The following is a 26,455-nucleotide window of genomic DNA, read 5'->3' as shown; positions in this document are numbered from 1 at the left end:
AACTTGATAATAATAAAAAAAAACAGCCTTCACTGCTTTCAATTAAATTTGATGTTAGTTACTTAGACAAAGTTGTTACTTTTTCAGATACAGATATGAAACTGTATTAATGGCATTATGTTAAACAAAAATAATCATAGTAATGATGTTCAATTGACTGACATGCCACTAGAATTTTTAATAATATATGTAATTTATACTGAACTTTAAATTGTAATTAGTACAAAACCAAGTATAAGAAATATTTGTTTTCCCCAGAGGGAACAAATAAATTAAGAATTACCTTTAGCAATTTTAACAAAGATGAATTGATTATGATTATAAGCCAAATTGCATTAACCTAGACAATACAAAAAAAATTGACCTTACCTTGCATCTTACAATGTTAAATATAGTTGTATTATGCCACCTGAAGTGAAATATTCCTAAAACAATTTTTAGAACACCTGCCTTATTTGACAAATATTCAGTTTATTAAACTTTCCTAGTTTCTATTTAGCATATTTGAATTTTCCTTCCCAAATATTGGCCTTAAAGAGTGGAAGTGGTCTCTGCATTCCCCAACATAACCCTTGATGCATATGGGTGTGTGTGTGTGTGTATTATAATACAAAGAATTTGAGAATGCTTTGTGAAACATTATATTGTAAGGTTCACTGGTATTGGTCAAGACTATCCTATGATCTTCTATCAGGATGATTAATGAAGGCACCTTTTTCACAGAATGTCACACTCTGCCTTTTTAACAACTGACCTTTCATGGAATACTACTGAACTCATAATTCCACTTTTGTTCAGTTTCTTATTAGTAGAGTTAAAATTAATACTTATGGGAATGATGGCTAAGGCAATGCACAGTAAATCTTAGAGCACATCAGACCTCAATGCAGGCTATCCAAGATATAGGGCCTGCATCTGTCCATTTCAATCGAATAAGCATTATACCAAAATGCAGTGTCCTTTCAAAAGACAAATTAGGCCTATATTCCTTACTTTTTAAGAACAGGACTCATGTAATAATTTTCAAAATTTAGATGTGCTAATGAAATGGTTAATTCCCATGTGTGCAACAGCATTTTAATCTTTATTAATTGTTGGAAGACTTTTATTACAAGTAGATATTTCAAAAACAACCTCTAACTCATATTAATCTTAAAGAAGACATTTTAACAACGATGGTTAGATAATCCAGCAAAATTAAGAACTTTCACATTTTGGTAAATGCTGCAGATTTAACCACCTGTCTTCATGCACTTCTACCCTATGTCCTGGTAATTTAAATCATTCTTTCTCAAGGGTGATGATAGCAAAAGATTATTACTAGTGAATAAAGATACCTATAAGAAATATCTGAGTTTCTTCAGAAGATACCCAGAAATGGTATTGAATCTCTCAAATGACTGGTTTGCAACATGAATCTGGGATGTTCGGTTATTTATGAACTGAACATATTGAGACTTTTTTGTCTTTCCTATCAATAATTGTTAAGTCTGGGGCAAATGTGGCACAAATGTAGTAAATGTTTGGATGAATTCTAAACCACTTAAGCATCTTCATTTTCTATTATTTTGTCTATTTTGTGGTTCCACCAATTCTTACTTGTATGCAAATTATATTTCTCGCAGATCTTGCAATGCACCATTGCTGCTACTTTGCCATGCCATTGTTTGTTGTCAGTCTGTGTGATCTTCTACCAGCAGCTGAGTAGGTGGTCCACTGTTTCTTCACCTTCTTTACAGAATGGCATTGTTGTCGGTTGCTGTCTTCTCCATTCTGATGCAATCCTTAATTCTTATTATTTGTGATGCACAAAACATTCTGAACAATGACAATATATTTTAAACACTTTTACAATCTTCAAAATTAAAACATATATTGAGGAGTAAATAAATACCTGAACATTCTCACTCACATGACAAATATTTAGATTTCCAAATCCTACTTCATCACCTTTGCATGGCTTTCACACACACACCCCATTTTTTACACTATACCTAAGAGGGAAATGTTTTATAAACATTTAGAAGGTTGTTCATTTTAGAATATTCAGCTTCACAGTTTGTCATTGCCAGTTCTTGCTTACCATGAGAAAAGGCTATTTCAAGAAAGACAAGCAAACACATTTTTGAAAGTTATGCTGTTATATATCGAAGGACATCTTCCATTTCACACAGAAATAAATCTTAAAACCCAGAGGATATATGCATAAATGAAGAACTATAAGAGTTGCGAGGAATGTTTCTTGCACACTGAGAACTATAGGAGCAACAAATAATGGCATCTGATCATGACCAGCAGAAATTGCAGCTACAAACAAATCTAAGAATAGAGAAATATGTCTTAGCAGACAAGACATTGATCTTGATGTGATCATTAGTTGTTCGTTTATGTATATAAATTATGCATGTATATAAATTAAAATCTCCTCCAAACATGGTTATCGCAGGTCAAAACAAAGCAGCAAAAGTTTTAAAATTAGAATTAATCTGAACACTGAAGATATGTCAATACAAATTTAACCCTACATTTAAATAACTCCTATGCTGACATTTTGGAGATTACGACTCTAAAGTTTGAGTGATTTGCTTCTGAGTAAGTACTAGGATTCTGCACAGGAGCTTTGCTCTACATTCAGAGCGCTAAACAGATACTTCTCTTTGACGATTTCCAATGGTTGTTTAACAGTTTTTCCATGATATTCTGAGCCTCAGGAAGGTTACAGAATAGTTGCATTAATCCTACACACAGTTGCTGTTCTGCAGATCCAGAACACTTTAAAAACTATGTGGTGAAAATGGCACAACTGCAAGAATTCCAGACATTTTGCAATCTATTTAAGAAAGAGAACATAGCATTAAGTTGCTATAACTGAAACAACATGACGAAAAGATAAATGTTAATAAACGACAGGAAGGAAAAAAAAATGGCAGCATCTTTGTTTCAATTGACTTCCAGTTTAGCAATGCCAAAAGTAGAAGCATTATTCACGCTGTCTTCTTTCTGACACACTTATGTCCTTCAGATTCTCTCCTTCTCCTCCCACTTTCAAGGTTGTGATCCTTCAAGAGCAACAAATTGCCTGGGAAGTAAACAGCTCTTTAATCAGAACTGATTATTTGCAAAGGGTCCTGAAAGTGAAAAGCCACAGGCCATGGACCAAAGAAATACTTAGGGAGGGCCGTCTATAGTCCTGGAATCACTGCTTGTCCCTTCCTCAGAACTTAAATAAATATTAGCTTTAAAATAAGGTACATCAGAGAACCTATATAGTTTTTTTAAAAAAACTGCCCTCTTTTAATTTTAGATGGAAGTAAATTATTAATCTACTAAGAAATATAGATGGAATTGGTTTTATACCTTAAGAAAATACAGGTAGTCCTTGACTTACAACAATTCATTTAGTGATCATTCAAAGTTATGACACTGAAAATCAAAGTGTCTTATAACCATTTTTCACACTTACGACTGTAAGTGTAGCATCTCTACAGTTATGTAATCAAAATTCAGACACTTGACAACTGACTCATATTTATGATGGCTGCAGTGTCCCCTTTACGACCTTCTGACAAGCAAAGTCAATGGGAAATCAGATTTGCTTAACAACCATGCTACTAACTTAACAACTAGAGTGATTCACTTTACAATTGTGGCAAGAAAGATCATTAAATGGGACAAAACTCACTTAACAAATGTTTCACTTAGCAACGGAAATCTGGAGCTCAGTTGTGGTGGTTAAGTCGACAACTATCTGTAACGAACTTTTTTTTCTATTTCACCAAGTCTTTGAGATTATATGATTGCTTTGTCTTTTAATTTTTAATTTTCTGTCAATTAATGACTGATACTTTCATTAGTGATCTTTGCTTTTGTGTGAGATCATATTACACTTTAATTATTGCTCCAGGTCAATTGAACTACACCTTGTTCAAATGCAGTATTTCTATAATGGTGGAGTATTATGCTGTTATTGATAAATTATGAGAACCATCACAGAAGAAAGAAGGAAATATTAAAGTAAATCTGGTTGCCAGGAAAATTTTAAGCTTGCTAAATGGATTGTGGGAGAATTTTTTTCAATCAATGATGTCAGTAGGATACCTTATGTGTGCATGAATGTTGTTGAATTAGAATGAATGAACATACTGAAAATTATAATTGGACTTGTAAAATGCTACTTTTCACAAGCTGAACTAATTTATCATGTGGTAAATCTGTGGAAAAATATATTTTACGTAATCTGATGTGGATAGGATTGGTTCAGTCACATTATTGTTTTCTTAAGGCTGGATAGTAGAAACGGTATTAGATACATCTTCACATTCTGTTTCTAGATTTTGAAGTACAAAATTTGTGCTATAAATTCACAGTTGGTGGTTTGATATTCACATAATTCCCAAATATTTCATTATGTCATGAACTATAAACTGCACTATTTTTAATTAGCTCTCTTTCTTTACTTGGCAGCCATCAAGCTACATTTTTCCCAATTGATTTTATTGCTAATAAACCTGCCAGACCTGTCAATCACTTTTTCTATTGTCATTGATGCCCCTACTATTTTTACTAATTAAAAATCTATCTTTGCACATATTGTACTTTAATAAGGAGTCTAGATATAAAACTTGTAGCTGTAGGTCATTAAATGTAAATAGCAAGTGACAAAGTAGTGTTGGAGATAAATGATTTGCTAGATCACTACACCTTCAGGGAAAAAGAAGCCACCTTCTATTTTTCTTACACTAGGAAAGTAGGATTACCAAAACGAAAAAGAAAACTAACCCTGATAGCTAGATAAAAAAGAATTGTATATACAAACATAGATACATATATTATCCAGTTTGTAAAAAAAAAAAAAAAAAAAGATGAACAAGGGAAAAAAATCATCTTGGCTTGACATTCACAAAAAAATAATTGGGAGATTAAATTCAGAATTAACACTTTTTTTTTCTTTTGCTTAAAAGGCCCTTCAAAACAAAGCTTCCCTCTGGGTTCCTCATTCTAACATTTGACTAAAGAAAACAAATTAAGGATGCTGCAAATGAAGAATGTAAGAGAGTGATAGAGAACTAAACAATAGAAAGCATGTCTGCCAAGGACAATTCAATAATCTTATAAAGTTTTTTTTTTAAATGCTGTAGAAAAAACACTTCAGGAAACTCTTTTCAATTATCAAACATCATTGGACAGAAAAATCTTGCTTTTTGCTAAGTACTTGCCAGTTTAAAATGCCCAATCTGTTTTCCATTCATTTAAACTGGGAATATATTCGATGAAAATATGTATTTAAATATATGCTGGGGAAGGGTATGAACACATGCCAACTAGTTTTATATATGTGTGTTAAAGCCACTGTCCTGAACAAAACTCAGATCATCCAACAGTATATCAGTAAGACAGCATCCAAAGATGAGCTGCTGAGAGAATGCCTGAAGCAGCAGCAGACATAGGAGGAAAATCAAGCAAAGGAAGTTCTATAACAAAACAAGACCCTACATAGGATGTACCATCAACAAATAGCTGTGGTGGCTAACACTGGGAAATGCTATCAGTGGCTACCAGACAGACTGAGGCAGCTCAAGAGCAGACACTAAGCACCACATCCACAAAAGCAGAGATTTACTATACTAGAGAGAACCTGAGGTGTAGACTGTGTAGAGATGACTAAGAGACAGTGTTAACACATAGTGGCAGGATATAAGATGCATTCAGGAACAACATACACTGAAAGGAACAACCAAGTAGCTGGTATTGTATACAGGAATATCTCCGTGTGTATGGGGTAGACCCTTCCAAGAACAGGTGAGAGATTCCATAGAAGACTGTGAGAACAGGCTAAGATCCTGTGGGACTTCCAGATACAAATGGAGAGATAGGTTGGACAACCAACCAACCAACCAACCAGACATGTTGTGGCACCTAGTAAGAGCAACAATAGCAATAGCAGGAAGGATGAGAAGCTGGAGATATCCCAGAGCCTGAAAGAAGAACTAAAAAGGATGTGAAAAGTAGAAGCCAAAGTGGACCCAGTGGTGGTAGGAGCACTTGGGGCTGAGACTCCTAAACTGAAAAACTGGCTTCGGGAAAAAAAAAGATCAGGAACATCAGAGTTCTAAGTTCTAAGACTGGTTTGTCTGTTTCTTTGTCTTGATTGACAAACACTGAGACCAATTAGCTACACCAGACTGGGATATTCATGATAGATAAATTGTTTGTGAGAAGACTTGAGTATTACTTTAAAGCAACTGCATTTTTTCAAAACAATAGTGGCAATTTTTCTAGGTGACCTATTCTAATGATACCAAACACATCTTAGGCAGATGAAAGCCAAAAAGGATTCCATTTAAAATCATATAGGAGACCCTCTATTTCCGGAATCAAGAGAACTCCTATTTCCGGAATCAAGAGAACCATCACTTTCTGATACTTAACTACCCAGTAATCCCACATGAAATGTTAGGTGAATAGCACCAACTATGTTACCCCCTCTCCAAAGTTCACTTGCATTCTTAACCTAAGTATTAAGAACGAAATTCATCTTTATGTGAATATAAAGACAAACTTACAAGACAAGTATCTTGGTATATAAGTGAATTCTCAAGATTTGATAATTTCTATTCAGTGCAGTGAACAAAGTAATGCAATACTCTGGATTTTGATAGTGATGTTTGTATGAGACACTGAGCATAAATATTGCAATTACAATTTTTACTATAAGAAAACATTGCCAATGTAACAAAGAAAAAAGGCCTTGACCAAAATATCTGAGGATATTAAACTGAGACGTAATCTACTGATGCAAATCATTACATCTATTTGCATTTGCTTACTGAACCCTAACACAGAAATTAAACTACATAGAATGTAGGGGAGGGGGGAAAGAGAGCTGGTTGTGCATGGTTAAAAGGAGACATCTTGGAGGATCCAAGCTCTTTCATTAATTTCCCTACTTCCCCTCATTAACAAGTAAAATGTTTTTACTGCTTGAAAAGTTTTAATAAATAGGAAAATGCAGGGCAGCCTACATAAGTTTTTAATGCAATATACAAAAGCTTTTAATATTTTTACATACATTAATGAAAAAGCTAAATTTTATAAGACCTATTCTGTGAGGGAAATAAATACTACATGAACAATTACAAATCTCTTATAAATGTTTAACTCTTCCATTTCGTACGATACATCAATTAGCAAGTCAATTAAATGAAAATATAAGGACTGTTTTTTTTTTTTTAAATATCTGGAATCTTTCAGTTCTCCTTCTTAACCATTTTAATTTATTAAAGAAAAGCAAAAAATAGACTGCCAGAGATCCACATTCAAATTCACAGTCAGTCATGAATTTTCTGGAGTTAGTAAGTTAGTAGTAAGGAATTTCATTATAAACCCAGGCCAGCAGTGTAAATGCCAGTATTGAAATATTTGAAGTGCAAGCAAAGAGTATATAATAAACTTTCAGGTGAATAAAAAGCCACCATAAACTTTTAGTACCGTATTTTCCGGCGTATAAGAAGACTTTTTAACACATGAAAATCTTCTCAAAAGTCGGGGGTCGTCTTATACGCCGGGTGACGTTCTCCTGTAACCAGGCAGACCAGCCCGAGAGGCTCTGATGAGCCTTAAATGGCTCTGATGAGCCAAGCTCTGACCATCCCAGCTGAGTTGCCTGCTAATCAGGCAACTCAGCTGGGATCACCAGAGCCATTTAAAAGAAAAAAAACTTTTTTTCTTTTACATGGCTCTGGCGATCCAAGCTCTGACGATCCCAGCTGAGTTGCCTGCTAATCAGGCAACTCAGCTTGGATCGCCAGAGCCATGTAAAAGGAAAAGTTTTCTCCCTCCAGCTTGCTTATCTTAGCTGCTAGTCGCAACGCTTGCCTTGCTTCGCTTGCCTGAATCCATTCCATCAGCAAGCAACTCCCTGCCTGCAATCAAGCAGGCAGGGAGTTGTGGACTTCAACTCCCAGAATTCCTCCAAAGCAAAGCTGGCTGAGGAATTCTGGGAGTTGAAGTCTACAAGTCTTAAAGTTGCCAAGGTTGGAGACCCCTGTTCTTTTCTCCTTTGGGAGTTTTAAAAAAAATAGTTAATTGGGGTTTTTTTTAGTTGTTCTTTTTTATTTATTTATTTATTTATTTATTTATTTATTTATTTATTTATTTATTTATTTATTTATTTATTAGATTTTTATACCGCCCCCTCTCCCGAAGGACTCGGGGCGGTGCACAGCCAAAGTTAAAAACATACAATATAAACTATTAAAATACGTTTAAAACAGAATTAAATCTAAAATGGCTCCCCAATTTAAAATGCCTTACCCATACCCCTATAAAAAGACGAATTTAAAATTTAAAAATTTAAAATTTCCACATTTAAAAAGGGGGAAGATTTAGGCCAGGCCAGCTTGATAAAATAGAAAAGTCTTAAGCGCGCGGCAGAAGGTGCGCAGATCCGGGATCCTACGTATCTCCGGGGGGAGCTCGTTCCAAATCGTAGGTGCCCCCACAGAGAAGGCTCTCCCCCTAGGGGCCGACAGCCGACATTGTTTGGCCGACGGCACCCGGAGGAGCCCCTCTCTATGGGAGCGTACTGGCCGGTGGGAGGCTATTGGTGGTAGCAGGCGGTCCCGTAAATAACCAGGTCCTAAGCCATGGAGCGCTTTAAAGGTGATAACCAGAACCTTGAAGCGCACTCGGAAGACCACCGGGAGCCAGTGCAGCTCGCGCAGGAGAGGTGTCACATGGGAACTCCATGTCGCTCCCATCACCACCCGCGCGGCCGCACTCTGCGCCAGTTGGAGCCTCCGAGTGCACCTCAAGGGGAGCCCCATGACCTAGCCATTTAAAGTTTAGGATGTTTTAAATTTAGCTTTCATATAAAAATAAAAATAAAATAAAATAAAATAATATTTGTGCAGCTTTCTGAGATTTAGTGTGTTTCTGTAGTGTTTCACTCTAACTACACAAAGACACAAAATCTCACAAAGCTGTATGTGGAATTTTGTGTGTGTAAAGTGTGAAAGTTGGGTTTTGGACTTTTTGTGGCTGTGTGAGGTTCCTGCTTGTTGCAGGGGCCATTTTGGGTCTAGCACAGCTGCTTTTACATTGTGGGTGAGCCAGTTGATGTTTTTTAATTTTTATTTGGTGTGCGTTGGAAGAGGGGTAGTCTTATACGGCAAGTATAGCCCAAACCCTATATTTTAACAGGAAAAGTCAGGGGAATTATACGCCCAGTTGTCTTATACTCCGGAAAATATGGTAGTCTTTAATTAGCTACCATGCACAATCCAGCTACTCTGTGAGTAATAATAGGCAGTTTATCTGATAAAAGGCAAAAAAAAACCCCATAAACATCATCTGAACATTCAGTAAAATTCAATAAAAGAGATAAAATTAAGCCATTTTATCTTTGTAAAAATGGAATATAGAGAGATGTGGCTAAACATTTCCATGGCTTCAAAGCAACAAAGTTCCATTAAATCTACTTTCTAAAAAATCAGATGACAAAATATTAAAATTCCTCCAGAAAATTGTTAATACATACTTAAAGAAATAACAGACTGGTTCCTATTCAGAATCTGCCTCCAGGATTTTGGGGTTGTCTGCCTAAATTCTGTATACAAAATACATTAATAGCCCTGCCCTATTAGAGGTCACAGATATTAAGAACTTCAGTGAAAAGTCAAATAGGAATAATTTTCTAAAATAGCCTTTATCTGACATGACTGACAATTATTCAAAGGAGTCTGCTGAATTGGGATTTTAAAGTAAATATGTATAACCAAACTCTATCTTTAATCCTCAGTGATGCCATGTCTAATAGAAACCAGGAGGCTGTGAGTTTTAATCCCACTTTAGGCATAAAAGATGACAGAGTGATTTTGGGCCTGTCATTCTCTCAGCCCAACTCACTTCACAAGGTTGTTGTTGTGGACAAAAGAGCAAAAGGAAGGTGTACTAGATATGTTTGCTGCCTAGATTTATTTATAAAAAATTTATAAAGGTGGGATAAAAAATATCTATAAATAAATAAATAAATCCACAGATCTTTCAAGGTTATTCTAGAAAAGCATTGGAACTAAGGAACTTCATTGTACTGCAATATCCTTAAAAACTCTGAAGTTTTTACACTGACAGCATAATAGAAAGATTTAATAATTTATTTGTGGCTTATGAAAATTTGACTGTAAAGCTTTTACAGCACTTAATTCTACTTTTCTTTCTTATTTTCTTTTCCAAAAGAGTCTATATTTCTTGAGAGTTATGACAGATTATTCTGGATTTAAATAATATATATATAATTTATTTAATAGATAACATTGTATTTTCATTTATAGATACTTAAAAAATGCAAGAAATTTTGTAATGGATGCTTTAGTATTATCTAGACATCTCTATTTATTTTTGGAATTATGATGAGTTAAAAATAAAGCCCTATCATTAAAGTAGTTTTTTTCTCCACCATTATAATCTAGTAACTGTGTAAGTATAAACAATTCCATAGTTATAATCTGAAAAGCCATCAGGAGAAAAACTAGCCCAGTTTATTTTTAATAAAAGGAGGATCATAGTATATAATAACTCTTCCTGCCATATCCATTGAATCTGCAGAAATAGAGATTGATGTCTAGATATTTCTGGCAGGGGAAGCAATATTTCTCTACAACACATGCTTTAGATATACAATTCCATTTTGAGATATGTAAGAAGGCCAGTGTTAACCTATCTACTCCTCAAAAGCTGCATTTGGACCTAATCCAGTTAGTAAAAGAAAATCAGTCAAAAATTGTGTAGCACCGCTGTATATTTCTCCGATTTCCCACTAATTAGCCTATTTGAGCTATTTTTTATTTCACGTATACAGTATAATATATACAGTATAATGAGACAAAAATAAGGTAGACCAAATGTCAAAGATTAATATTGTCTGCATAATCCATACAACCTGGGAAAATGATGTATTGGGACAACTATGTTTGTGCTACAGAAACATCAATATAGATGTAGATATATCTTTCCAGTAAGACATAAGAAGGAAATCCAGGGATCTAATAATTAAAAAGGCTTTTAGTTTTTCACCTTACAATTACAGCAAACATGGAGGTGGCAATCCACTTTATGAAATGTCAAGGTGGAGTTAATCCACATCAGCTGTTTGCATCATTTTTAAAGCATTTGTGCAAGACTAAGGAACAACCAGGAATGTGGTCACATTTGGTGAATAAACTATAGTGTTTTCCAAAAATATTTTCCAACAGCATTCAATGGGATGAATTGATAAAACCATCACTGAAAGAAATCACCCTGTCAAAGTTTTACAAAGCCCTGTTTATCACAATATAAAGATGAACAAAACAAACCCTCGCCCAAGCGACAAGATGTTTATGTACAAACATTTTATAGAATCAGTTTGGAATAGTAATACTGATCATTTGGCATTATGGAATTTGATGTGCTATTATTCTGCCAATGTTTCTGGGTGACATATATAATAACTTAAATTTTATCTAATCCTATTATAGTTAGCTAAATTTGACTGCAAGATGATTACTAAACAATTTGGCAGAAAGGCCTAGAGATGGGGGAGGGATAATCCTAGGCAAAGTATGAATCCAAATTTGTAAAGTCAACTTCACTCTTACGTATTGTTTGTGATTTCATCCCACTTCCTTTTTTTATTCATTGTGCAAAGATTAATGTCTCTAGGTCACAATCAGCCCACTCTTTATTTCTTTCATTTTTTCTTGTTTCAGTGTATGTATATTTGCATCAAGTTGAAGTTCATAAGTGAGCTTAGTTTTGAAAGGTTTTAAAGATTTCAATACACTGTCTTTTTGTTATTCTCCACATTATTAATTGTGAATTACGGAAAGAAAATCCATTCTGTTTAGTGAATGAAAAATTCACAAAGTTCTCCAGTGACCTCAATGAGACAATTCATGCTAACTGTTCCCTCTTCTTTCATTTTGTGCATAAAGACATCTGCAGAGCAAAATCAATGTTTGCTCCACTTGTGGAAGGTTTAGCTGATGTTCATTCACGAGTGCAGAAGATTCCCTTGTGCCACAAAACAAGGAGACTTGGAGTGAGAGCTTTCTAAATGCTTCATCTACTCTAAACAGCTAGGGAGGGTAAGATGACTTTCTGGAAGATGGCACAGGATAAGAAGATTTAAAAGTAATAACATGGATTCCATCAGGAGCAGGCATTGCAAGACTTATAATCCCTTGGTCATTAAAACGCATCACATACACAGTAGATCCTGCTCTGCTACTGAATCGCTGAAATGAAAAGTGATTTATCAGGACAAAGGAGCACACCACCTTTAATGCCATCAAATGTTATTGTTTTGAATATGGATGTTCAAAAAATTATGATGTGAAATAATGCTTTTAAAAGTCTCCATTGGTTTAAGATTAATTTCAATATTGTACAATATGAACTGTGTTAAAGCCTAAAATGTTTGCTGAAAATTATATCTATTTCAGTGTAAGTACAGCTCCCAAATAAAACTAAATCTTAAAAAAACTGGCAATGTAGCCTCAGACTAGTCCATTCGTAACATTTATATTGTATCAAAAGCTATTAAAAGAAGAATATAAAACTAAATTGAGTTTATAGAACATGCATATTTGCTATTTTTATGTTATACATAAACTAGGAAAAAAATTAAAGTCTTAAACATTGTATTCATGTTGAGAATAAAGAGATTTCTGCTGATTTTAGAATCAATTTTCATTTTATCATGATACCTTGTTAGACAACATCAGCACACTTATCCCTGACCTCATGTTAAAGCCATATTAAAAATGCTTCCATCAGTAATCAGCAGATGATTTCTTATTTGATAAATAATAAAGATAAAGTAAAAATTGTATCAGCCCCTTTAGCAGTTAGTAGCTATTTTTTTTTTAAAAAAAATATTTTAGTCTCTTATTTTCAGGCGATCCAACTTACAACATGTAGATTTTTTTTAAAAAAGGGGGTATAAAAATGGTACCTAAATTGCAAAGTTCTTGCAAGAAATGAAACCAACATTTCTCATTGAGTTGTAGCAAGGATCTTGATTTTTTTAACATGCATATTTATATATAAAAAATAATGAATTAGATTCAGACTTACCCATTTTGTGGTTCAGCTTTTTCTTCAAGGTGTATCTCATGTACTCCTGTTTCACATCCAAATATCTCAATTTTTCCCAGAGGACTACATAAAACCACACGTCTCCTTTTACACTGAGTCATCTTATCTCTGACAGGGACCTAGTTTAATATAATAATAATAACAATAACAATAACAATAATAACAACAACAACAATTACAACATGTCAGATATCACGGTTTTTGAGGGACGAAGCGTACAATTTATTGATATCGCTGTACTAGGAGACGCCAGAGTTGAAGAAAAAGAACTGGGAAAAAATCATGAAATATCGCAACATGGCCATTGAAACTACACGGTTATGGATGAAACATGTAACAGTAATACCCATTGTCATTGGGGCACTTGATACCATGTCCAAGAATTTTACAAAACACAAAACACAGAAATTGCAACTTCCTGCAATAAGACCAGTGGAACTGCAAAAAACTTGGAACATTGTATATTTTAAGAAGATACTTGGTTGATACCTAGGATGCTGGCAGCAACCCTTATCAACCATTAACACCAATCAATGGTATTTATGATACATTTTTAAATGTTCAGTTGACTGAGTTTCATGTTTAATGAATAAAATAGATAATAATAATAATATATTCAAGATTTTACACACTTTTAGTATTTTTTCTCAAAAATTAATTTTTTCTCAATTAATTATTTATTTAATTAATTATTTTTTCTCAAAATTTTTTTCTCAAAAAGTTAGGAGATAACTGTTTTCAGAGAAAAATATATTTATATATAAATGTATGGTATTCATCAGTGATAATGGGATAAATGTATGTATGTATGTTATTCATCAGTGATAATGGGCTCCAAGCAGGGAATAGTATTGCAGTTTATTGATGAGTGAATTAACAGGCGTTGGCTAGTGACTTCTGCCAATACAAAATATTGCTATCTCTATCAAGTTCAAATATTGTATTCCTATCAAATTTTTCTCTTACTCAAGAGTTTATATTTAGCTAAACTGAGAAGGGAACAAGGAGGAGCCAAATCGTTGCTCTGGGAGTCCTCTAAAAAGCAAAAGTCCCCCAAAGAGACAGGGGTCTACACTTGTGAACTGCAATGTTGTGGTATATTTTTCTTCCTGTCTGAAAACAGCTACAAATACAAGTTGGTAGTTCCTAAGAAAAAGTCTCAGAAAATAGTTACACTTCAGCTGGTGAAAAAGAATGAAGAGTAAACAGTTCAAATAAAAAAGACAAGAAAGCAAAAGCTGCAGTCAGAAACACAAGCCAAGTAGGTGACACCAAAACCAGAAATAAAAGTTGAAGAAGGTATTCTGTACCAGTCAGTTTTCAGGCTCTTGTAGACAGAGATGGGATGGGAAAGATGTCTATTTTGGGGTGGAGGCGAGGAAATGTTTCCATTTTAGACAGATTTAGTAATTTCATGATAATTGTTTTTCACTTGATCCTACTTAAGGAGGCGGTGGTTCGACCCCTTCTCAAAAAGCCTGCCCTGGATCCAGCTTCCTTGAACAACTTTTGTCCCTTCTCCAACCTTCACTTTATAGCGAAGGTTGTTGAGTCCGTGGTGGCATACCAACTTCCACAATTCCTGAAGGAAACGGATTATCTAGACCCGTACCAATCGGGCTTCAGGCGCAGACACAGCAAGGAAACGGCATTGGTTGCTCTGGTGAATTACCTCGAGCGGGCCCGGGATGGGGGTTATTCTTCCATCCTGGTCCTACTTGACCTCTCAGCGGCTTTCGATACCATCAACCATGGTATCCTACTGCAACGACTCGGGGGGTTGGGGATGGGGGGCACTGTTTTGCAGTGGTTCTCCTCCTACCTCTCGGGTCACACACAGTTTGTCTGGGCGGGGGGACAGAGATCCTCTCCGAAGCCCGTCAGTTGTGGGGTGCCTCAGGGGTCGGTTCTCTCCCCCTTGCTCTTTAACATCTATATGAAGCCGCTGGGTGAGATCATTTGCAGCTTTGGGGTGAGATATCATCAGTATGCTGATGATATCCAGCTTTACATCTCCACCCTGGACCAACCCAGAGATGCCCTTTCCGTGATGTCTAAGTGTCTGGAGGCGGTACGGGTCTGGATGGGTAGGAACAGGCTCAGACTGAATCCCTCCAAGACAGAGCGGCTGTGGTTGCCGGCATCTCATGGTCTAGTGGCCCCATCACTCTTGATGGGAGGGGAGTTGCTTACTCCCTCTGAAAGGGCTCGCAATCTAGGCGTCCTCCTGGATTCGCGGCTGTCCTTGGTGGACCATCTGACGGCCGTGACCAGGGGGGGTTTTGCACAGGTTCGCCTGGTGCGCCAGTTACACCCTTTCCTAGACAGGGATGCCCTCCGTACAGTCACCTAAGCTCTCGTTATCTCTCATTTGGACTACTGCAATGCCCTCTACATGGGGCTGCCCTTGGGGTGTACCCAGAGGCTCCAGCTGGTCCAGAATGCGGCTGCGTGGGTTGTTATGGGAGCTTCCCGTTACTCCCGTGTTACACCTCTCCTGCGCGAGCTGCACTGGTTATCGGTGGTCCTTCAGATTCGCTTCAAGGTGCTGGTACTTACCTATAAAGCCCTACATGGCATGGGCCAGGGTACCTGCAGGACCACCTTCTGTCTGCCTCCTACCACCCTGTGCGCTCACATAGGACTGCCCTCCTCCAGGTGCCATCGGCTAGACAATGTCGGCTGGTGGCGCCCAGGATGAGGGCGTTCTCTGTGGGCACACCGATCTTCTGGTATGAATTACGCACGGGGCTCCGGACGGGCCCTGACCTCCGCTCTTTCCACTGTGACCTAAAGATATGGCTTTTCCAACAAATTTGTTGATCTGGTGGGTGATTTTTAATTGGGAGATTTTAATTGATTATTTTAGTAGCTATTTTTATTGTTTTCCTCGTTTTAATTTCTGTGAGCCGCCCCGAGTCTTTTGGGAGAAGGGTGGCATATAAGTATAAGAAAAATAAATAAATAAAATAAAATTTTGGTCCTTATTTCCATTGGTCAAAATATATTGCTACTAGAAAATTTATCACAAGAACAATTAACTCACTTTAAAGTGAAGAAAAATATAGTATAAACAGTTTTAATCTGAGACAAATCTTTAAAAGTATTTCTATAGATTTGAAATGTCAGTGAGACTGGACAAAACCTAATACTCATTTCATTGGAATAGAGTGGACAGTGAACAATCAAGATTAATCTTCAGATTGATTTATTTCGTAAGGTGAAAGGGCATATGAAATGCATACTAAAGAAACAAAACAAAGAGATAGCCCAAAACTGAAGAGTTAATATAATGTACATCAGGACAACAGTAGTCCTCTTTTCCAAATGAATAGTTACTTGACCTCATTATGGACAATTAATGGCTTTGACATTAGATAAATTAGGGTATTCATATAACTCAGGAGTCCCCACCAAATCTGAAATGTAGAACAAAGGGCTATCATTGCCCATATATAAGAGTTAATAAAAATTCCTACCCTGTATGCAGAGTTAGGGTTAGTTATCCCACTCACTCTTATTGAAGAGGAAATACTCTTTCCCAACCTATAGGAACAAGTATTCCCACAATTATTGCATTTTCTTGCTAGAAGCAAGACCGGGAGGATTTTTCATCAGGTTCGCCTGATCCGCCAGTTGCGTGCCTTTCTAGATCGGGACTCCCTACGCAGAGTCACTCATGCCCTCATCACCTCCCGTCTGGACTATTGTAACGCTCTCTACATGGGGCTCCCCTTGAGGAGCACTCGGAGGCTCCAACTGGTGCAGAGTGCGGCCGCACGGGTGGTAATGGGAGCGACGTGGCGCTCCCATGTAACACCTCTCCTGCGCGAGCTGCACTGGCTCCCAGTGGTCTTCCGAGTGCGCTTCAAGGTCTTGGTTATCACCTTTAGAGCACTCCATGGCTTAGGACCTGGTTATTTGCGGGACCGCCTGCTACCACCAATAGCCTCCCACCGACCAGTACGCTCCCATAGAGAGGGGCTCCTCCGGGTGCCGTCGGCCAAACAATGTCGACTGGCGGCCCCCAGGGGGAGAGCCTTCTCTGTGGGGGCACCTACTCTCTGGAATGAGCTCCCCCCAGAGATACGGAGGATCCCGGACCTGCGTACCTTCCGTCGCGCGCTCAAGACGTTTTTTTTTTTTTAAATACTTTATTGATTTTAAAAAGAGAAAAAATTTTTAAAAAGAAAACATCAAATCTCCAATAACATCTGAGGTGTCGTGCGGTTACATATTTACATTATGTACATATCAAGTATCTTCAAATCTATCATTATTAAAAATAGGCATATCCTTATTGTCTTGTTCTCTTAGTCCACCATTTGTACCACCTTTCCCATACTGCCTTAAATTTTGAGTTCTCATCGTCTTTAAGAACACTTGTTAATTTTGCCATTTCTGCACATTCTAGGATTTTATTTATTATTGTCATCTCTGGAGGGGTTTGTTTGTCCTTCCAGTATTTTGCAAAGGTTAATCTGGCCGCTGTTATAACATGTATAATTAATTGTATCTTATCCTTAGAGAGTCCATCTCCCATCATTCCTAATAAGAAGATTTTGGGGAAAAGTTTTATATCTTCTTCCACTATTTCTCGTAGCCAAATTCGTATTTTTGTCCAAAACTTTTTTGTCTCCGGGCAGGACCACCACATATGAAAGGTGCCAACCTCCTTTCCACACTTCCAACATATTGCTGAGGCACTGGGGAATATTTTTGCTAGTCTAGCTGGGGCTAGATACCATCTATGAAATATTTTATAATGATTCTCCCTGTAAATTGCTGATTTGGTGAGATTATAATTTCTATTCCAAGCCTCCTCCCAGTCATTGAAATTTAGTCTATAGCCAATGTTTTTTTTCCCAAATGCTTAGCTGATTCCTAGCTATTCCTTCTGCTCTTTCCTTGCCTAATAAGAGGTTATAGAATCTCGCTAGCATTTTCTTTTCAGTCCCCAACATAATTTTATCCAAATTGTTGTACTTCGTCTCTATGCCAAATTGATCCCTATCTTTTTGATATCTAGAGCTTATCTGCAGGTAGCTCCACCAATCTAAATTGAAACCTTGATTACTTAATATTTCTTGTGATTTAAGAATACCATTTTCATCTAATATATCTTTGTACGTGCCGAATTTCAAGATATCCCTTTTATTAGAGGTCAAAGCCTCCATAATTGAGAGCCAGATCGGTACTTTCGTATAAAATCTTTGTCTAATTTCTTCCCATGTTTGAATCAGGGTCTCCCTTAATTTGTGTTTGTGGAAATGTGAGTTCTTTTTATTCTTTGGGCCCCATAAATAAGCGTGCCAGCCTGCCTGTAGATCGTGGCCTTCTAACGTCAGAATTCTCTTGTTTTGTAGTGAAACCCAATCTTTGATCCATACTAATTTGGCCGCCTTCTGATATGCTTCCCAATCGGGTAATCCGAAGTCACCCATGCTTCTTTTCCCTCGCAGTGTTGGATATGCAATCCTTGCCTTCTTCCCTTCCCATAAAAATTCTCGCACCTTCTTTTCCAAATCTAGGAAGTATTTTTTATCAATATTCACTGGGATAGTTTGGAATAAAAATATAATCTTGGGGAGAATATTCATTTTAATTGCTGAGATCTTACCTGTAAAAGACAGTTTTAACTTCTTCCATCTGTCTATATCCTGCTTTATTTTTTGTAGTAGTGGACTGTAGTTATCCTCTTTTAAAGAGGAATATCTTGCAGTAATCCATATTCCCAAATATTTTATTTTCTTTGCTATCTGAAGTTCTAAGGACTTTTCTAACTCTTTGTTTGTCTCTGTCATATTTCTTGCTAAAATTTTAGTTTTGGTTTTATTAAGCTTAAAGCCAGCGACTTCTCCATACTGTTGTACTTCCTGGAGTAATTTAGGGCCAGATTTCAAGGGATCTTCCATTATTAGGGCCACGTCATCTGCGAAGGCTTGTATTTTAAAAATTTCTTTCTTAATTTGTAGTCCTTTGATTTCTTTGTTATCTCTGATCTTTCTGAGTAGGATTTCCAACGCCATTATAAAGAGTAGAGGGGACAGGGGGCATCCCTGTCTAACTCCCTTTTGTATCCAAAATATCCGTGTCTTGTCCCCATTTATTAAAATGCTTGCCCTCTGTTTATGATAAATATTTTCGATCATCTTTCTAAAATTTGTCCCAAATCCCATTAAATCAATTTGGTTGATCATGAATTTCCAATTTAAATTGTCGAACGCCTTTTGGGCGTCCAGGAACACTAACGCCAGCTGTTTTTCTGGGTGCTGTTCATAATATTCTATGACATTTATTACAGTCCTCACGTTATCCCTCATTTGCCTCCCTGGGAGGAATCCTTTCTGATCATTATGAATCCAGCCATTTAGAATTTTTTTTAATCTTTCCGCAATTATACTTGTGAATAATTTGTAATCTGAATTTAACAAAGAAATCGGCCTATAATTTGCTATCTGTTTTGAATCAGCACCTTCTTTCAATATGAGTGTAATATAAGTTTCTTTTCAGGAATCTGGGATTCTTGTACCAACTAATACCTCATTAAATATATCTAACAGTTCTAATTGTAATTCTTCCTCGAATTTTGCATAAATTTCCCCCGGGAGACCATCTGGGCCTGGTGTTTTGTTTTTCTTGATTTTGGCAAGAGCCAATTTGAGTTCTTCCACTGTGATTTTGTTATTTAGCATTTCTCTCTCTTCTTCCGTTATCTGTGGCAAGTTAGCTTCCATCAGGTTTTGTACAGTTTTATCTGGATCAATCGCTTCCTCTTTATATAAAGCTTCATAAAATTCTCTCGCTCTTTCTAACTTGTCCACTTCTTTTGTCAAGATATCTCCATTGGAGTCTTCTAGTATAAGAATTTGATTTTTTTCCTGTTCTTTTTTTAATCTGTATGCCAGCCATCTTCCCGACTTGTTGGCGTTCTCGAAGTGGTAGTGTTTTGTTCTCTTGATTTTTCGTGCCAACTCTTCCTGATCGAGAATGTTAATATTATGCCTTGCCATCATCCACTTTTGTTTGGTCATCTCGTCTCCCGGGTTTTGTTGTATTTTGCTATCCGCTTCTTCTAGTTTCCTATTATAATCCTCTCTAACTTTCCTTTCTTCATTATTTTTGAACGCCGTGTACGATATTGCTACTCCTCTCAAATACGCTTTCATGGTATCCCATACAATTTCCTTCGCCGTACCTTGCTTGCCATTCTCGATGAAGAAGCGCTTAATTTCTTCATTTAATTTTATTATAAACTCTTTTTCATTCAAGAGATTGGACCTTAAACTCCATCTTTGTTGTCTTTTCTTGTTAATATAGTGCCAATTTACTTCGAGAAGTTTATGATCTGTCCAAGTATTTATACTTATATCCACTTTCTTAATTTCTAGACCTAATTTTCTAGTAGTCCATACCATGTCAATTCTGGACCAAGAATTCTGTGGATTTGAGAAAAAAGTGTATTGGGAATCGTGCGGGTGTAAAGTACGCCATATATCAATTAAATTGATTTCGTCCACGAGATCAAAGAAGCTTTTTGGCAGAGGTAATCTTTTATTTCTTTTTCTCTTCCCGCTTTTATAATCTTTCACTGGGTTAACAACTCCATTAAAATCGCCTAACATACATATTTCAGCATGGGCCCGACTCCCTAATTGTTCGTGTAATTTTTTGTAAAATTGTCCCTGTTTCTCATTTGGGGCGTATACTCCCACCAACATCATTTTTGCATTACCTCTCCTAATTTCTACCATTAGAATTCTCCCTTTAGTATCTTTGTACTTTAATTCTGCCTCGATTCCTTTTTTCACATATATCGCCACACCCCTTTTCTTTTTCTCTGCTAGTAACACGAATAATTTGCCAAATTTAATAAATTCTAAACAATTTGCCTCATCTTTTTTTATATGAACCTCCTGTAAGCAAATTATGTCTGGGTTCTGTTTTACCAGTTTTGATAAAGTTATCTTTCTTTTTTTGTGATCGTTTAAGCCATTAACGTTTAAGGATAAAATTTTTAGGCCATCCATTTCTTATGTTGTGTCCAAATTCTAATTCTTATTTGTCTTTAGGGTTACTGCTCTTACTGGTCTAACCTTCTTTCCTTGTCCTTCCGCTTCTTCTTTTTTCTTCTCTTCCTCTATGTCTTCCTTTGTGTTTTGCTCCTGTGAGGTTTCTTCTTCCGTGTTTACTGTATCGATCTCTTCTCTGCTGATTTGTTCTTCTTCCCCTCCTCTTAGTTGATCTAAAAAATCTTGTGCTTCGGCTAAGCTATCAATTTTAACTTTTCTTCCTTGTCATGATACTAGCATCCCCTCTGGCAGGATCCATCGAAATATAATGTTCCTTCTGTTCAGTTGGCTCGCCAGAAATCTGTAGCTTTTCCTCACTTCCCTCACCCTTCTAGTACGCTCCCATAGAGAGGGGCTCCTCCGGGTGCCGTCGGCCAAACAATGTCGACTGGCGGCCCCCAGGGGGAGAGCCTTCTCCGTGGGGGCACCTACTCTCTGGAACGAGCTCCCCCCAGAGATACGGAGGATCCCGGATCTGCGTACCTTCCGTCGTGCGCTCAAGACATTCTTATTTCATCAAGCTGGCCTGACCTAAGTTTCTCCCCTTTTTAAATGGAAATTTTAAATTTGGTCTTAAATTATTGGGGTTTTAAATTTTCAGCCAAATTATTTAATTTGTTTTATTTTATTTTAAATTTTGTACTCATATGTTTTATTCTATGGCTGTTCACCGCCCTGAGTCCTTTGGGAGTAGGGCAGTATACAAATTGAAATAATAAAAAAAATAAAATAAATAAAAATAAAAAATAAAGTTTCTATGCATTATCCATTTTATTCACTTCCTCAGGAAAGAAATGGCAAACCTTACTTAAATGAATATTATTGAATGGTGGTCGACCTAGGTATAATTGTCTTCAAATTGGCTTAAAGCTTACTATGAATCTAATTTTCCTAGTGAAAATTTGATATATTCCAAAACAAAAACTAGTGAACCTGCTATTACACTGTTTAAACAGGCAATGCAACAATAAAGCATAGATGTATTTTTGTTAAAGTTGAAATTAAGAATTAGATTCTAGTTTTTATAGCCCACTAACTTTTCAGTTCAGTCTCCTTCAGAAATTTTACTTCAAAATGAGAGTATAGAATATTCTGGATATTTTAGGATATTTTAACCCTAACCCTAACCCCCCCCCAACACCAAAACTTAATTTACAAGGTAACAAATATCACTAGGATTAAGAAAAAACTAATGCTCTTAGAAGAAAAGTAATAATATAATTAGCAGCCTAATAAAATTTATTACATTGCAAAATTATCAAATGCAAAAAATGCAAAAAGCCCCTAAGAAGCTGTAAATACTGGGCTAAGCAAAAATTCCAATAAAAATCTGGGCTCCTACCATACTCAAAACTGCAAGTAAGAATAGGGTTACCCTAGGAGGTAACTTTACATAGAACGCTTTGCCCTTTCAATGATTATCCATCCACGACTACTTCTGGAGAGTATCAGGGAGAAGGTGACTCAGCTTTAAAACAACAAAACAAAACAAAACAAAACAAAACAAAACAAAACAAAACAAAACAAAACAAAACGCAAACGCTCCTAGCTATGAAATAAATTCTTACCAGTCCTGGCTTCAGTTCTAGCAGCAAAGATACTAAGTTGGAAAGAAACAAGTGTTTGCATAAATGGATTTCACAGTAATTACCCCACAGCCAATATTTTGGACATTAAAACGATTAAATGGAAGTATGGCATACCCTTAAGGATGTTTCTCTTGGCATCATACACTGCTGAAATTACAAAGCCAGTGGGGCATGCCCAAGATCTGGTGTCAAATTTGTTCTTTGATTGATATGCTGATCACATGTTGACATTAAGATCAAGCTTGACAAAATATACCTGAAGCTACTGTATTTTACTGGTTGAATTGGCCTCAGAAAATAGCCCAAAGTATTTTTATGGCTATCTGCAATAACCGAAAAACAAAATGCATGTTTATCCTCCCCTTTAACCTGAATTTAAATAATGTCATAAATAAATCATCAATTTATGATACTCATAATAGTAACAGTAAATTATGATCTTAAGTATTCATAAATTAACCTTTAACTGCAGACATATTTTAAAATCTTGGCACAAACTTGGCATCATAATTCAGTTATTGGATCAGACACGAAATAGCTACTGCTAAAATAGTTATGCATGGTTTTCATGGTGGCTTTCTGAAACCTGCCATTCTCCAGGTTTGCCGGGCATAACTATGGTGATTTGGGTGAAGAAAGTTGTAGTCCAACATGGTTATTGGGTAGGATGAATTAACAAAACCACATAGATTTGGATTGGGACAGAAAAATTAGCAGCTGTTTTCAACTTTAGTTACAAATGAATTAAGGGAGACCTACTGCTAACTTTGTGCTCAATCTACAAACTTTGTAGAGAACTAAAAGTTTAAAAAAGGGAAATAATTAATGATGAAAATTCCTGTCTCTTTTGTTGCATTTTCTAGGGTTGGAGTTTTTGTTTGTTTGTTTTTTGACTCCAAGTCAAGTCTTGACTCTCAGTGACTGACTAGATTTATCTCTGCAGTTTTGTTGGTCAAGGATTTCCAGAAGTGGCTTGCCATTGCTTCCTTCCTAAGGCTGAGAGTGACCAACTGATCTAAGGTCACCAAGTTGACTTTGTGTCTAAGGTAGAACTAGAACTCAGAGTTTCCTAGTTTCTAACCTAATGCCTTAAACTCTACACAAAATTCTTTTTATATCCTATTTACATCATTGCTAGTTTTTGCTTTGAATTCTTTCTTCGGCTATTTTACCTCAAAGGTAAAATATTTCTTTTTACATTGCTTACTAGTTTTCTAATAGTAACTAATTTTACGAGTTTGCTCATAAAATTACTTCATACCACATATATATATTGACAAACAATTCTTTTTCCAAAGAAACTATAGTTTAAACATTGTTTGCAGCTAGCTTTGCCCAACGAGCAACTAAAACTATTATCAAGCACTGTGTGCTATCACAGCATCATCAACCTACTAATAGAGAGTTCAATAAAAATTCTGTTCATAATACATTAGATTTTCCAACAGATGCTGAACAATTTCTTCCTCACACTCCTGGAAGGGATTCTCCAAGCTTCCTATATCTAAGAAGGCACATCATCTAAAGAGGACTGTGGGATGGCTATTAACAGACACAATAAAGGTGGTAAAGTATTGATGCTTTGCTACCTTTACTGTTACAGGGTAGGCCTTAACAATGCTTTAACACATGTTTGGTAGAGTTCATCCCCTATTCAATTCCAGCAATGGTCTGGGTATCTTTCCTCATTTCATCCCTCTCAACTCTTCCATAAACCACGAAGTGTGATGGGAACCACGAGGGTTGAAAAGATATATAAACACAATCTGATTGAAAAGCTCAGCTATTCCCCTATTCTGAACAGCGACCAAGGCTTCAGATGAACTGTATAACAGACTAGCCATCAACTCCTTCTGAAACCTGTCTGGGTTCATTATTCACCAAGGGAGGACCAATCCAATAGGTTCTGCCTCCCTATAGTGGAAGATGGCACCAGAGAAACCCATGATAATCACAGTGTGATCTAAGCATGACAAGGCAGGCACCAATAGCGCCCTCAATTCCAGATCAAATTAACACTGCCCCAACAGAAACAAACCTGTCCAGAGGGGCTCCAGATGATCTGGGATAGATCCATGGGTGCCATGGAAACTATGAATTCCTGAGCTGCCTCAGACCCCATTCCCAGAGAGGGAAGTCTCTTGGCAGCCAACACAGACTCTCTAATGCAACCACTGACAAACCACCACCAATGGTGGGGGGGGGAAGGGAAGCGAGTAGATATGTCTGCAACAAAAGGGTGCATAGTATACAAAGAGACTGTCTCCATGTCTGCAGGTGTGGCAAATGCAGCAGGTGAACCACACAACCCACAAAGCAAACACAGTCCACCCTCTGGGAACACAGCCCAAACACATCCAAAACCAAGTCCAGCTTCAATCCAGTTATGTGCCGACCCAGACATTGTCTAACGTTCAGTAAAACATACAACTAGAATACTAATATGCAGTCGGTGTGTGGCTATTTTCTCTGCTGTTTTTAATCACCTATTAAATATTTTGTTGTAGTTCAAAGTACAGATCACAAAACTTATTTTTTTTTAAAAAAAAACTGCTGCAGAGATTTTATATAATGCTTATGCTAAGATCATATTAGACAATATTTTGAAATGTGAGAAATTAGAAGTCACAACTGAAGTTCAGGTGAAGTTTGAAGTGATGGGTATAATTGGGATACACCATGAAAACAACTGAGTATATTCTAAGGATGTGTAAAACAATCTGAATTCAAATTATTTCAGATACAAATGGTTCTTGAGGATTCTGAGCAAAAGAGATCACAGTCTGAAGTTTCCTTCAACCTCAGGAGAAAAACAGGACATTTTATTCCATACCATGTTGACTGTTCTGACATTCAGTAATTGGCTTGTTTGTATTTTTTAAGTCCTCATAGGCTTTGAGGTAGAATTAATCAATAAAACAGCAGGCACAGATTTTATACTTGCTGCCACTGGCTGGAACTGGCTGAGGAGAAGAAGGATGGTGGTGCTAGGGAGATTCCATTAAGCACATGTTCAGAGACTAAAAACAGTTTTGAACTTAATAAAAAGGCTGCTGCCTGTTTGGTATGTGAATTTACTGCTCTTTTTATATATTCATTTGTTTGCTTGTTGAGTTTTGCAGGCCGGTTGCCAAATAAAACAATGTTGTGCTTTTGATTTAATAGATATTCTTGTAATATTATTGAGCTTTCTTTGCAAGCAAAGTGTACTATGCATGGATGTGCATTAAGACATTTCAAGCCAATAACCAGAAAACCACATTTTTGCTGTTGGCCTGCTATTCATTGGCTATTCTATCAAAGTGAATAAACTTAGCACTGCTAGTTTCTTTTTCCAGGAAGCGTTCTGTGGTGTTTGTGCAGGCAGACCAATCTCTAACAATTGCTTCTAGTTATTTATGAGGTGAATTTGTTAAAACATATATATTTTAAAATTTACTTGGTCGATATTTTTGTTAAGTTGAATAACAGAAAGCACTTAACATGGGAGACACTGGAGTTTGAGGATCAAATACAAAGGAGAAGGGTCAATGTGAATTCCTATTATTCCCTATGGTAGAACACATACAATGTTTTGGCTTTGCTCCTATAGAACAAAATGCTTGTTTCATGTTATGTCTACTCTTACTGCTTGACTGAAACCCCAAAATGTAGAAC

General features: G+C 36.5%; 1 protein-coding gene across 1 annotated transcript in view; it reads right to left on the bottom strand.

The window, feature by feature from the left end:
- MGMT (O-6-methylguanine-DNA methyltransferase) overlaps positions 1 to 13,244 on the bottom strand; it is a 164,262-nt gene extending 151,018 nt beyond the window's left edge. Inside the window, exon 1 of the mRNA XM_070945694.1 lies at positions 13,117 to 13,244. Within this exon, the coding sequence (XP_070801795.1) occupies positions 13,117 to 13,238 (122 nt within the window). The 5' untranslated portion in view covers positions 13,239 to 13,244. The remainder of the gene's footprint in view (positions 1 to 13,116) is intronic.
- Between the last annotated feature and the right edge of the window lie 13,211 nt (positions 13,245 to 26,455).

Source organism: Pituophis catenifer, unplaced genomic scaffold (genome assembly GCF_029215685.1).
Source record: "Pituophis catenifer annectens isolate HBS135680 unplaced genomic scaffold, rPitCat1.0.hap2 SCAF_6, whole genome shotgun sequence".
NCBI classification, from domain to species: domain Eukaryota; kingdom Metazoa; phylum Chordata; class Lepidosauria; order Squamata; family Colubridae; genus Pituophis; species Pituophis catenifer.
Note: the sequence above shows the minus strand (reverse complement) of the source record. Positions and strands in the feature narration are given on the sequence as shown.